The 12,898-nt window shown below is 55.0% G+C and overlaps 1 protein-coding gene across 1 annotated transcript; it reads right to left on the bottom strand.

The window, feature by feature from the left end:
- Nucleotides 1-2,451: 2,451 nt before the first annotated feature.
- Nucleotides 2,452-7,582, bottom strand: SLC16A8 (solute carrier family 16 member 8). The gene is made up of 4 exons (XM_072847004.1): nt 7,354-7,582; nt 6,698-6,841; nt 5,289-6,152; nt 2,452-2,917 (listed from the first exon to the last, which is right to left on the bottom strand). The coding sequence occupies exons 1-4, from the start codon at nt 7,580-7,582 to the stop codon at nt 2,523-2,525; spliced, it is 1,632 nt and encodes a 543-aa protein (XP_072703105.1). The 3' UTR covers nt 2,452-2,522.
- Between the last annotated feature and the right edge of the window lie 5,316 nt (nt 7,583-12,898).

Here is a 12,898-nt window from a genome sequence, read left to right as displayed (position 1 = left end):
CTTGCTCATACTGGTGGATAATCTCTGTGCCAAGCTGCGGTGGTCACTGCAGCACAGGTTTCCAGAGGAGGAAGCTTATAAATGCTGTAGCAAGGCCAGTCCTCCATGTTATACCAGCTTCTCTGCATCTTGGCTTCCCAGGGGAACACCAGCCTTGTAAAGCCACCAGTTGCCTCAGTGCTGCCTGGTGGCATCCTTGAACCCCTCCAGGGCCAGCTTCTCCACAGAGCTCAGCTGTTGCATCACAAGCTTGAGCTGATGCTTAAGTCCCTGATCCTCTTTCAGAGCCGTTTGTTGTGCCAAAATACGGAGCAGTTAAGAAAATGCTTCAGCGGAGCCTGTCTGAAAGCCAACAACACAAAGTGGAAGGCAGCGTATCCAGTTTTTTTTTGCCACCTGACTGGTGGGGAGGAAGGAAGAGGTCTGGGTATCTTACAGCCCCATCTGTAGCAAGATCTTGTACCCTAAGGGCTTTTATGTGCTTTTGTGGAAAGATTTAAGAGCGGGAGGCTTAGTGGGAAACGTCGAGTGGTGACAAGGAAACAGAGGGGACCTTGTTCTAGTGACCTGCCTGGTGCTGACAAGAGCAGTTGTTTTCACACTGTGGACCTTGGACCTCTGGGAAGTTGTGAGCTGCTTCTTGGAGGGGGTATTGGTGAATAAGGAAAACCCGGCCTGGGGAACAGGGGTTGGGGTTGCTGGGGAAAGAGCTGCGGCGCAACTTGGTCGAGCAGAACAGAAACAGTGATCTTACCTTGTGGGGAGGGGAGAACAAGCTTGCAGAGCAGTGAATGAATGCCTACAGGGCTCCATCACCCTTGCTGCTGCTTCACATCCTCCCAGAGCTTTGCATCTGGGGTTTGTCGTGGTGCTTAGTCTGATTTGGGATGTTTCTAAGTGGGTTTGAATAGGAAAAAGCCCAAAGTCACCGCTGTGATGGGCTCACCGTTGGAGCTAACAACAGTGCTGTTAGCCATGGTGGGACAGGGCACAGCCCCCTGGGGTTTACCTTCTCCCCTCCAATTTCCAGTTCTTATGTCTCTTCTTAAACTGATGTGCTTCAGAAGCTTTATTTTGCTCATCATTTACCACTCTTCACTTGGGAGCATCTAGAACAAAACCCTTTCCTTCATGTACCCGCTCTCCCTCTGGGTTTAAATGGCTTTATGAGTCCTGCAGGCTTCACCCATTACCCGTTAATTTGTAGTCAGTCTGGTCTGGAGTGAAACACTTATTTTGATGGTCCCATGAGCTGCCTTCCCTGTAGCCCTCTGCTTAGTTTTTGATCCCTCACTATAGTCACAGGTTCCCCCAGGGCCTCTGAGGTGAAGCAGTTCAGGAAACCGGAAGAAAGGGCTTTGGCCAGGGGTGTTTATAAAAGATCCAGTCCTAAAGCAGATTAGGAGTGGTTTAAGCATGCCAGGGAAGGTTGTCCTCTCTGAATCTAGAAATCCACCACTGCAGCGGGGGTGAGGGGGTCATGCCTGCCTTACCACGTGCTCCAACACCCTCATTAGTGGCACCCAGGGACTGTGGCTTGTCCTTCTGCCTTACCTTTGATTCCTTTACGTAAGGGGGTTTTCTCTATTTAAAAGGAAAACACACATGCGTCTGGTGCCATTCCTGCTGAGTGCATAATCGCCTGGGACATGGTTATTTACCTGCCCTGCAACCCCCACCCCCACAGGGGCCAAGTTGTTCCCTTCACAGGTCAACAGGACTCACTTCAGCCTAGATAAAACTGGCTCGCCGCTATTCCTGTCGGCGAGGCTCCGTCTTGTGGCTGCTCACCTAATGGCATTAGTCTTTCTTAGATGTTTTCTTCTTGCACCTCAGCAGTGGCCTCTAACCCAGCACTTCCCTACTTGGAAAAGCAGCATCATGTGTCACTGCCCTGGCTTCACCGCCCAGAAAAGATGCTCCAGATGGAGGTGGTCAGAACCGGTGTCCCACCGGTTTGGCAGTGCCCGAGGGAGGTATTGCAGGGAACGCAGTGTCTACCCGCATGCTGGCTGCAGCTGGAGGTGGCCCGGATGATAGCTATGATCATACCACCTCCTAGACCTACTGCTATCCCGACTGTGGAAGTGGGGCGGAGGAAACACTGACACCAGACCAAAGTGTACCAGATCTGATTACAAGGAGTCTCTAATTGTTTGTGTTCTGTATTGTGACAATGCAGAAGGAAAAGGAGAGTCCTTGGCAGCCTCTTCAAAAGACTTTCTCCAGGGCTGGTTTGGAAGTGAGGAAAGAAGATTTTTTAACATTTTTTTTTTCTTTTTGGTGTTTGGGCTGCTCTGAGCCCGTGTTGTACCAGCATGGGTGCAGGATGCAAGTAGACGTATCACTGGGTAGGTATGTGGACATATGTACATAAGGACCAGCTATTCTTATACCTCTCCCTCTTACTTCTTACATCTGCTTTTGTCTCAACTTTCTCCACCCCATATCCCACCTACCCTCCCACGCTGAGGTGCATGCAAACAAGGCCAGTTTTATACATCCCTGTTCCTCTGCCCTGGCTAAAAACTGTCCCTCTGCACCGTCTGGTCAGCGTTGCAGCCATCTCGTGCCAACACCTCCCCGTCCCCCTCGGGACAGCTGCCTCCCTCCCCACTCTGCTCCTCTGCCACGTGGTTGGCCTCCTCGCTGGCCGCCACCACGGCGTTGTCGGTGCTGTGGGCCGGCTGGTGGTTGTCACTGCTGTGCTCCTCGGCTTCCTGCACGTCAGACTCTGCTTCCTCGGTGTCGCTCCCACCGCCCGCAGAGGGGTTCTCCTCCGGGGGAGGTTCCTTCTCCTTCCCTCGGTTCAGGCAGCAGTAGGTGGCCATGGCCAGGAAGAGAGCGGAGAGCACCACCTCTGAGCCCGCCAGGTAGAAGATCACCTCGTAGTTCTTGAGAGCATCGACCAAACGGCCTGATGGTTGGAGAAGAAATGAGACAGTCTCAGCCTACACACTCCTGCATGGACAGCCCAGCACAGGCGGGCAACACCTACATTTGCCTGAGGACCCATTTCTCAAGGGAAGAGCAAGAAGCCTGAATAGCTAAAAATCACCCTGGGCAAGAGCCATACTGTACCACCAGGGAAAGTACTGTAAGAGTACAGGGTTGGTGTTTTCCCTTGTTTGGACAAGGTTAAATAATTGTGACACACTGATGTTATGGTCTCGCATCGTGGTGGGCCATCTTCTTCTTGCCAAGGTGAGACAAGCCTCTGAGGACTTGGCTTGCCCAGTCTCAGAAAATAAACAAAATTTGAGAGGCATTGCTATTTCTTAAGCTATCATGTCAGGAAAACATTCAGAGGAGGAAAAGAAACATCTCTTTGGCAGCGAAATCCCCTTGGTTGGCCCACAACTCATGATTTCTCTGCCCAAGAGATGTTCTCAATGTATCTTCTGAACACACTGGAGCTGGCAGTGCAGGGAGAGTTCCCAGCCCTTGGTGCTGGGGAACTGAGCAGCCACCCTGCTGCAGTCAGGATGGGGCCATGGTGACCGGAGGCTTCATCCCGGTCCCGTGTGCTCCTGACTGCGCATGTGACCCCCGGTCCCTTCTGTGCTATGGTGCATGGCCTGAAACCAGCCCCAGGGCACACTGAGGTGCATCCCAGAGCAGTCATGGGAGGCACACGGTGAATTCCTCCCCAGGTGAATGTGCCCCTGTTCACCCAAGCCGGATGGTGAGCGAGGAGCCTGCGTGCACGCGCGTGCTTGTGTGTGTGTGTCCAGCTTATCTTGTGCCAAACCCCTCAGCCCCACGGAGCGGGAAGCAGCTCAGGAGGATTACTCAAACAAAGCCACTTTGTTCAACCCCCTTCTTCCAGCCGAGCACTGCTCCCCCGAGTCCGAGCCGTCGGGTTTTCCAGCACACTCAAGCTTCCCGTACCAGGGGGTCCTGCAGCAGAGGTCCCCCTGTGGGGAAGGTGGGAACCACAACTTGGCTCCCCCCCAACACCGTTCTTCGATGAGCCTGCACCATCTGTGTCCCATTGTGCGTGCGCACAGTACCAAGGCACAGCTGAACTGAGGCAGGAGGGCTAAGGGATGTCCCCCATCACCACCCGCTGGTGTGCCTTGCTCCTTGGAACAAGGTGCTGTTAAATCCCCCTCTCCCCCCATGATCTCTCTGCAGCTGCTTCTGAGACACGTATTTCTTGACCCTCCCTGGCCTGGGACTGCCGACTGCCCCACAGCTTGTAAGGTGGGACATGAGTTATTGTTAGCATCAAGAGGGTGTTCTCCTGGCCACCAATTTTTACCTGAGAGCTGGGTAGAGTTGCTGAGGGCAGGTTTTGCTCATAAGTGGTGGTATGTGCTGGGGAAAAGATCATTCACACAGAGGTCTTCACTGATGGGCTCTAACCCATGTGTTACAGCTGAAGGAAGGGAGTGCAGGAAGCAATGAAGTGGTTCCTGCCCGGGGATTTGTCCATGGTGTGTCCCTGACCCTTCCTCGCAAATCGCACATGCAGGAAACTGCACTTCATTTGGAAATAAGCCTTTGGCATGATCTGGCTTTCTCAGACCTGATCAAACACGTAACAGTAATCTACACCAACCTCTTGGGTGAAGGGTCTCTCCCCATTCAACAGCCTGTTTATGGGCTGTTTGTGGGGCTTGGACCTTACCAGGGACTGTGGCCTAGACTAGACTGGTTGAGAAGCTGTGTCTTAATCCTCTTAAAAGAAAAGTGACAGCAAATGCCTCAGGTGGCTCTACAAACTGTTTTGACTTGATTGACACCAAAACACCTGTGCCTTGCAATTGGGGCCAACACAAAATGAGATCATTATTCACAGCACCGATCAAAAGGCCATGGACACCAAGGAGATCTTGGAAGACCTTCACCTTGTCCTACTGAAGACCCTCAAAGATTTGCCTGCAGCATGTACCTGACCCTACCCATAATATTATTTTATGCAACATTCACAGTGAAGGCAGAGACCTGGATCCCAGCATGAAAGAGAGGGAAGTGCCACTGGTCAGGACTGAGGGACACTAGAAGTCAAGCCACTCCGGATAGCTCTGTATGCCTGCCATTGCTCAGATCTCTGAGCAAAGCAAAGAGAGAAATGTCACTTTCCATCTTCTGCCCCTGCTCAGATTCAGTGTTGTGGTGCATGGAGTGAGACTGGGAGCTCCCACTTCAGATCTCAGCTTCCAGAGGAAATTTGAAGTTGAGAAATAGGGTCTTTCTTCAAGTACTGTGCCCATGCCCAATACCTGCAATACCATGGAATGGCAGCCAAATGCATCACCTGTGTTTTGCAGCAAGAGACCTACCTGCAGAGGGTGGACCAATGAGCACAGCGAAAGCCTCGATAAGTAGGACCAGCCCAATGGCACTGGAGAACTTCTGGGAACCAACGATGGCCATCAGCACCTCGAACTGCAGTGCCCCCACCATGCCATAAGAGATGCCAAAAAAGACGCAGAAGATGACCAGCCCCGTGTAATTGCTAGCCCTGGCACTGCAGATGTCTGTCAAGCCATTGAAGAGCATAGCGAAGCTGAACAGGTACGCCACGTGAGGGCGGACCCACTTCAAGCCTGCCACCATGCCACAGGCTGGGCGGGCAAAGATGTCTATGAAACCAATGATGGAGAGCAAGAATGCAGCCTCTGTGTCTGGTACGCCTGTGTCCTTCGCGTAGTTGACCAGCAATATGGGGGGCACGAAGAGACCCAAGACCAGGATGAACTTTGAAATAGTGTAAATGATAAACCCTCGGTTGGAAAAGATACTAAAATCAAGAAGCTTCTTTCCTTTCCTGGGCTTCTTCTTGGCTTTCTTGGCTTTCTTGGTTCCATCAATGGTACTGATTCCCTCCTCTGATTTCCCCCCTATGGGCAGCATCTCCTTGGCTTCATATTTGTCCTGAGCTTTCTCCATCTTCCGCTTCATGCCCATATCCAGGGGTCTCATGACTGCCCCACAAGTGCAGCAGTTAAGCAGAAGGCCCCCCATGATAAGGAACCCTCCTCGCCAACCAAACTTCTCCAGCAGCACTTGCCCCAGTGGAGAGAGCGAGGAAAGGAAGACAGGGCTCCCAGCGGCAGCCAGTCCATTGGCAAGAGGCCGACGCTTGTCAAAGTAGGTTCCCAGCATGATCAGTGAGGGCTGGAAGTTCAACGCCATACCCAGACCTACATGAGGGTGAGAGCCAGGAGGGAGACAGGGAGTGCAAGAACATGAGACATGGTTTGCAACAAGCTGAAAACTCCCCTCAGACTATCCTAGTCCTGAAGTCCCATGATGGGATTCATGTGTTCCTCACAAGCCTCTGCTCCTTCATGTTGGTGGGTTACCCCTGGAGAAGATGGGCTAAAACAGCCTGTCTACCTGAAGTGTATTTGAGTCAGGTAACTGTGGCCATGTTTAGACAGGACCTGTACCTTAAACAGGAACTTTATCTCTCTCCCCTACTGATGCCACCGCAGTTGCCATGATCACTGAGCATCACTTATGTTTTTTCTGTCCCTCTCCCCTCAACCACAGGCCATGCCTGTTTAGACCCAGCAGATGCATCTCCCACAGGTGCAACATTCAGGACTAGATGTCTTCTGTGAGCAGGTGTGAATAGGCGAGGGGAGACCTGACGCTAGACATAGCAATACTAAAGGGAGATACCACATGGTCTTGGCTCTTCCCCAGGTAAGTCTGTGTCCCCCCCAATTCCTGGGGCTCTCACCCGTCAGCACGCCAGCTGTCAGATAAAGCTCAATAATATTGGTGGTAAAAGATGCCAGGATCATCCCAGAGGAAGCTAGCAGCCCACCGATGAGCATCACAGGCCGGCAGCCAAACTGGTTCACCATGATGCTGCATACTGGTCCTGGGAGGAAGCAGAGGAGACAAAGTAGGAGACCAGAAGGAGACAGGACAACTGGGAAGGGGCATCCAGCCCAAGCAGGACTTTCAGGGAAGATGAAACACTAATGACGGAGATCACTGCTTGGCTACTTCGATACACATCCGTTGGGCCCGGCCAAGGGAGAGAGGCTGCGGTGTGGAGACCTCTGCTTTTCTCTGCCTTCAGCCCCCTGTTCTCTGGGAACAAAGAGGGGCTTGGTGTGACAGGGGCAGCACTTCAGCAATGGGAGCAAACCCCACGTCAACTCTCTGAGAGGCAGGTAGGGTGACCCCTGAGGTCTCCTGGGGCAGAGGAAACAGGGACATGAAATGCAGCACATTTCTAGAAAAGAAGTGGTGGGACAATTGTATTCTGCATGTTGGTTCATGACCGGGCCAGTGAGCATGAGGAGAGCCCACAGGGACGTGGTCTGGGCCCATAGCAGGGCAGAGGAAGGCACAAGCTGGAGAGGGGGAAGCATATCCAAGCATCACCTGTCCCGTAGAGCATGGCCAGCATGATGGAGGAGATCCAGGCTGTGTCACTGTAGCCCACGTGGAAATCTTTCATAAGCTCCTTGAAGTAGACACTGACGGCTTTCGGGAAGGCATAGGAGAAGCCAGTAATCACAAAGCAGCCAAGGAGCACAATCCAGCCCCAGCCACCATCTGGGGGCTTCACAGGAGCTGGGAGCTGCCCTTCCTCTGGGTCAGCTCTCCCCATCGTCTAGCCTGGGAGGGGAAAGGCAGACCAGGAGGAGGTAAGGCAAGAGAGAGAGAGAGACAGAGAGAGAAAGAGAAATCTCCAGGCACTGCAAGAAGAGAAGAGCACAGCAGGCAAACATTTACTACAAGTTTTCTCTCCATGCCCACCATCTCCAAGAGCTCCAAGAGCCTCATTGGGGGACCACATCATCTCTCTACACCTTCATCCTGCCAGGCAAGGCAGGATTGCTTCAGGGTGCGAGGTCAAGCCACAACTGGGCAGAGGTGTGAAGGTCCCCCTGAGCTCGGGGCAGCCCACAGGTCTGTAACCCCTGGTCAGATGCAGCCAGGCAGGGTCACAGCTCCCAGGTGAGTCTGGAGAGCTGCATCTGATGTGGTGGGCATCAGGACCTGCAGCACCCCACTTGCTCCATATTCAGCCTTGCCTGCAGGCTGGCGCGAGGTAAGAGCCAGCAACGTGAACCCTGCTCGGCTCCCAAGATCTTCCTTTGAGCCTTTTCCCTCCCAGTCTGCTCCAGCTGGGAGCCCTCCAGGACCTGCCCTGCTACAGACACCTCCAGCAGTGGGGTACAGGAGGTCCATTAACCACGCTGTGCTTTCCTCTGGGAGGCCTCTGTGCACAGCCTTCTCCCTCGCCCTCCCTTCCCTGCCACGAGGGGCCAGATTTGGGAAATGGGTGAAGGGGGAGAGCAGGGCAAACCGGTGGTGGCGGTGGTTATTTGCATGCCAGAGAGATTAGGGCTTTGTACCTACACGGAGGGGCCGGAAAAAAGCCTAAGGGGGGAGAAGGAGGGAATTAGAGGGGATGTCTTGTGAGTCGCTCTTGGGGCTGTTAAGCTGCCCAGGAATTTTTCTCCAGTTGGCTGCTGTGGGTACGTTTTTCTCATTTCTCCCTTAGGCACCCAGTCTCTGCCATACCCCTTCCAGCACCATTGGCCTCAGTTTCTTGGTCAGCCAGGCTTATTTTCACACCTGTATGCAAAAACATCACTAGCCTTTGATTATAGATGCTCCTAAGTAGCATCAGATAGGTGTTAGAAAGCAGGTGGGCTTTCTCCATGCCTGAGCTGGGCTTTACCAGGTCCAGTTTGCCCTATCACCATGCCGATGGCAGTACAGCCACAGCATGGGTCCTCTCTCCTTCCATCTCCCTTGGCTGAAGGACTATGAGATGGCACTGTCCCCATCCCTTGGCACTGGCAGTCGTGGGAAATGCCAGCAGTCACATGCTGACGGGAGACTGCTGAGGGGACAAGGACACTCCTATGGATGGTACACACAGGGCTAGCACCTGGGAGCTTTGGATCCAGGTGCATTTCTCAAGGCAGTCCCTCTTCTTCATGTCCTCCAAGCAATGGGGACAACTTGCCCTGATTCCCATAGCACTGCTGTTGCTCTGCAGGTTAAACAAGTGCAAATCTTTTAGGCAAAAGCACAGATAGCACAGGCTGGGGCAGAATCCAGGTAAAGGGCCCTTGCTTGGCAAGAGGTGGTCCTACCCTGTGACACCCCTGATTCTTGCAGAAAAGGAGAGTGACTGGTCTTTCTCAGGCTGCAGATGGTTCAGCAGGCAGAGCCAAGGCTGGAAACAGGGCTGGGAAGTGCTTTGAGAGGGGTCTGAAACCATGGTTTATGGGATGCTGGAGGAGGGACTTGCAAGACAAGACAACTAGGCCAGTTCTGGACCCCTCTGCAAGAGACATGGCACCTGCACCCATGGTGCATCGACGTGAGGAGGCACAAAATGGTCTTGGCTGGTTGGTTTTAGTCAGGTGCCCGAGCCAAGGTTGACCTGTGGAGGGAAGGGTGGGATTGGAGTCACCAGCCACCTGCAGCAGTCTCCCTCCTTCCCCTCCCCAGGGAACCATTGCTCCTGAAAACACTTGAGGGTTTGTTCATGGTAGCACCCAGGCATCTGCCACCACTATAGGCCCCTGCAGCAGAGACCCCCAAACTTTCAGGACCCCATCAAACATTAAAAAAGGGAGCAGGATCTGGCTCTGAGTGTGGGTTGGACAGCTCTTCTTCTGGATGGCCATATCCTAACAACTCTCGGGCTGAACCACAGGGGCCGGTGCAGGTTACTCCAGTCTCTCCCCCCACCCCAGGTCTCAGGGACTGTGGCAAGGGGCAGAAGCATGAGCTGAGAATAGGGTGCTATAGACATTTTCAAGGCAAAGAATCATTGCAAGGAATAAAAGATTCATTATACACTCCACACACACCCATACCTTCCCCCTCACACCCCTTCTGGTGTTATCTGGATCACTGGCACCAGGAGAGCCAGACTGAACAGTCTCGCTCAGCTTCTGCCATTACCCACCTGCTGCTCCTCTCCCAGCTCCACCTGACTGACAAGCTAGGTACAGCTGTACAAAAGGTGACCTGCTGCAAAAGCGCAACGATTTCTAGATCAGTGCTGGTGCTCCACCACTGCACCATCTGCTGCACATAGCTACCTCAAATAAGAGCAATTGACACCAAACACACCCTGAGCCTTTTTATCCAAGCCCCTCTCCCAGCCTCGCTCTTCTTGATCTCATCCTGCACCACAAATCAAATGAATCAATCAAACCATTGCAATTCATCTTTTTTTTCTGCCTAGCTTCCTAGCAAGAAAATATTTGTCTATCTGTGGCATGCTCTTCAGAGATTTCTGTAGCGTGGCTTGTCAGTGAGTCAAGGGCATCTGATTTTGAAGAGCACATTAAACAAATATCCATCAGTATTGTTTGAGTTTGGAGCTGGATGGGTACCTCTGCAGGAGCCACTTGCTCAGTGCTACACAACTGTACAGCAAGGCATGAAGGGGCTTTTACCTGCCTGCAGCTAGATGTTGGCTGAAAAAGATGAGGTGCACCAGAGGAGCTCACCTGTGGAGATGCCTCCAAAGCCAATATGCTATAGCATAGCTCTGCTGGAGATTTATCCCAGCTCAGGCAGTTCAGAGCTGCCTTGCTCCTAACACCACAGCGCATACGCTGAGTCTTCTGCTCACGGCTGCACACGATGGTCACACTGTGTACCCTGAACCTGCCTTTGCACACTCTACAGGTTGCTGTTATTTTCTCCTCGGTTAAGGAGCTTTATTCACAGGTAAAAATACCACAGGCCAGTTCACATGCACCTAAAAGCTCATCAGCACGGGCACCTGCCCTTCCCCGTGCATCACACGCAGGTGGGCCAGAGCAGGCACTGCCGCAGAGCTAGCTGCAGGTGGGTGCCAGGAGAAGACTTGCGCAGAAGTCACCAGCCCAGGCTGGGAGGGCGAAGGCCGCAGCAGGTTCAGCCGTGGCTGCCAGTCCCTGGATGCACACAGAGCACAGGGCAGTGGGTGCTGGACGATGCCCAGCAAAGCCCTGCTGTGCCAGGCAAGCTGCGTCCAGGAGGGTCCACACGAATGCTAGGATGGCAACTCCTGCCTCCACACAGTGCAGATGGGCTGGGGGGGGGGGGGTCTGTTTATTAAATGCAAGGGCCACAATTCATGCCACCAGCCTCCCCAGCCCACAGACAACATCCTAGGAAAGCATTCATTAGAGAATTAAACGAGTGCAGGCCTGGGACGAGCTGTCCCGTCGGCAGCTGGTGCCAGGATGCAAGCATCCCTCCGCGCCACTGACCTGCACAACGAAGCGACGGCCTCCCGAGCACGGGCTGAGCCTCCGAGGGCTGAGCGGGCCTGTCCGCAGCGCTCCCTTCTCCCTCCGGCTGGCACTTCCCGGCTCTGGACGAGGGCACCTGGTTAGATGGTCCCACTGGTTCTTTGCTCCATGGTGGGCATGCCGTCAGCTGGGCACGGGGCGATGCCTGCAGGAACCCAGCACCCGTCGAGCGGTCTCTTGTGCCCTGCTCCCTCCTCTGGGGCAACTACGCCCTCGCTAGAGAGCTAATCCCTCTCTCAGCCTGCTTTCCTCTGGCTCCGATGCTGCCCAGCAAAGCTGCCCGTGGCCGATCCGGGGGGACGCCCCGCGCGGGGGACCCCCTTGCCTCCCGCGGGTGCAGGTGGTGCCCCACGGTGCTCCCAGCGCAGATGTGGGTCAGCAGCCGCTTATGGTTTCAGGTCGGCAGAGACCGGCGGGTGCTGAGCGGGCAGAAAGCACTTCTCCACTTTTAAGAGGCTTTTCCAGCCAATGGGGAGGAGGTGGCTGCCTGCCGCGGCCCGAATCCCCCGGTAATCCCGCTGCCCAGGGGCTCCTCGCCTTTCCCCCAGCAGAGCGGGGCAGGCTGGCGGGGGGCAGATTCGGAGGGGCTGAGGCAGGAGGAAGCGGGGCGAGGGGGGGGGTGTTGGTGATGGACCCAGCCAGGAGGGAGGGTGTCAGGGAGGGGGGCAGTGGAGGATGAGGGCACAGGCCCATGCTTCAGTGAGGGGCACAGTGGGGGAAGGGGCTGCTTTGGAAGCCCCCCACCGCTTCCTCAGCTGCCAGCCAGGATGGAGAAGCACTGGCATGGTTGAGGAATTCCTCATGGAACGAGGACTCACTCACCGGCTGAGGAATCACTGCTGTCCATGGCTCGACGGGCAGGATCCAGCCCACCCCTGGCAGCTCACTAACCACCCCCTGCCAAAACGAAACCTGCCACCCAGCAGGGTGTCTGGTGGGCACCAGGGACAAGCCAGTCTCTGGCCGTGAATGGGGGAACCTGTTTTACTTCCAGGGAGGGGGCCGGGGCTCACCCTAGGTGGGATTTTGGGGAGGGGGGGTGAGAAAAAGGCCCAGGCTGTAAAACCCCCAAAGCCCCTCAGCCCCCACTGTTGTGCCTTTCTGGTGGCAGGGCGGGGGGGGCCTGCGGGGGCTTTGCAGCGCTCGCAGCTGGGGTTTAATTTCTATTAATAAGGCTAATCGGCTAAAGCCCTGGCCATTGCTCGCGCTCCCTCCCTCGCCGCCTCTCCCTTTGGCCCCCGACGGTGGGGCCAGGCTGGTGGGGCACCTGCAGGTCCCCGGGGGAGCATTTCCCCCCACACTGAGCGGCCCCAGGACACCCCTGCGGCTCACAGCCTGGGCGAGGAGGAGAAGAAGATGGCCGTCGGGCCTTGTCCTCCCGCAAGGCCTACCCGCGCATGGCGGCCGGGAAGCGGGGGCTTGCTGCCCTCCAGTGGCAGGACAGCTGGGGGGGCCGGGGGGTGGCTGGCAGTGGGTCGTGCAGCCCTTCTGGTGCCCTCCATTCTGCCCTGGCCCCCTGGGCTGGCGGTTGTCCTAGCTGGTTGCCCAGCATTCAATGCCACGACCACGGGCAGCCATCATGGCCTCAGTGCTGGCGGGGACCCCAGGTCCTCCTCCCCCTGCATCCTCTGACCAAGGTGATGTCCTGG

Source organism: Ciconia boyciana, chromosome 1, assembly GCF_034638445.1.
Source record: "Ciconia boyciana chromosome 1, ASM3463844v1, whole genome shotgun sequence".
Classification (NCBI taxonomy): domain Eukaryota; kingdom Metazoa; phylum Chordata; class Aves; order Ciconiiformes; family Ciconiidae; genus Ciconia; species Ciconia boyciana.
This window is presented reverse-complemented; position numbering and strand designations above follow the sequence as displayed.

What these genes read in the sequence shown, in the direction of transcription:
- SLC16A8 (XM_072847004.1), bottom strand. Translation starts at nt 7,582, where the DNA reads ATGGGGAGAGCTGACCCAGAGGAAGGGCAGCTCCCAGCTCCTGTGAAG. An exon ending in GGCCATGCTCTACGGGACAG is followed by an intron (nt 6,842 to 7,353) that starts GTGATGCTTGGA and finishes GCTTCCTCCCAG; the next exon opens with GACCAGTATGCAGCATCATG. An exon ending in CATTGGTCCACCCTCTGCAG is followed by an intron (nt 2,918 to 5,288) that starts GTAGGTCTCTTG and finishes TCCAACCATCAG; the next exon opens with GCCGTTTGGTCGATGCTCTC.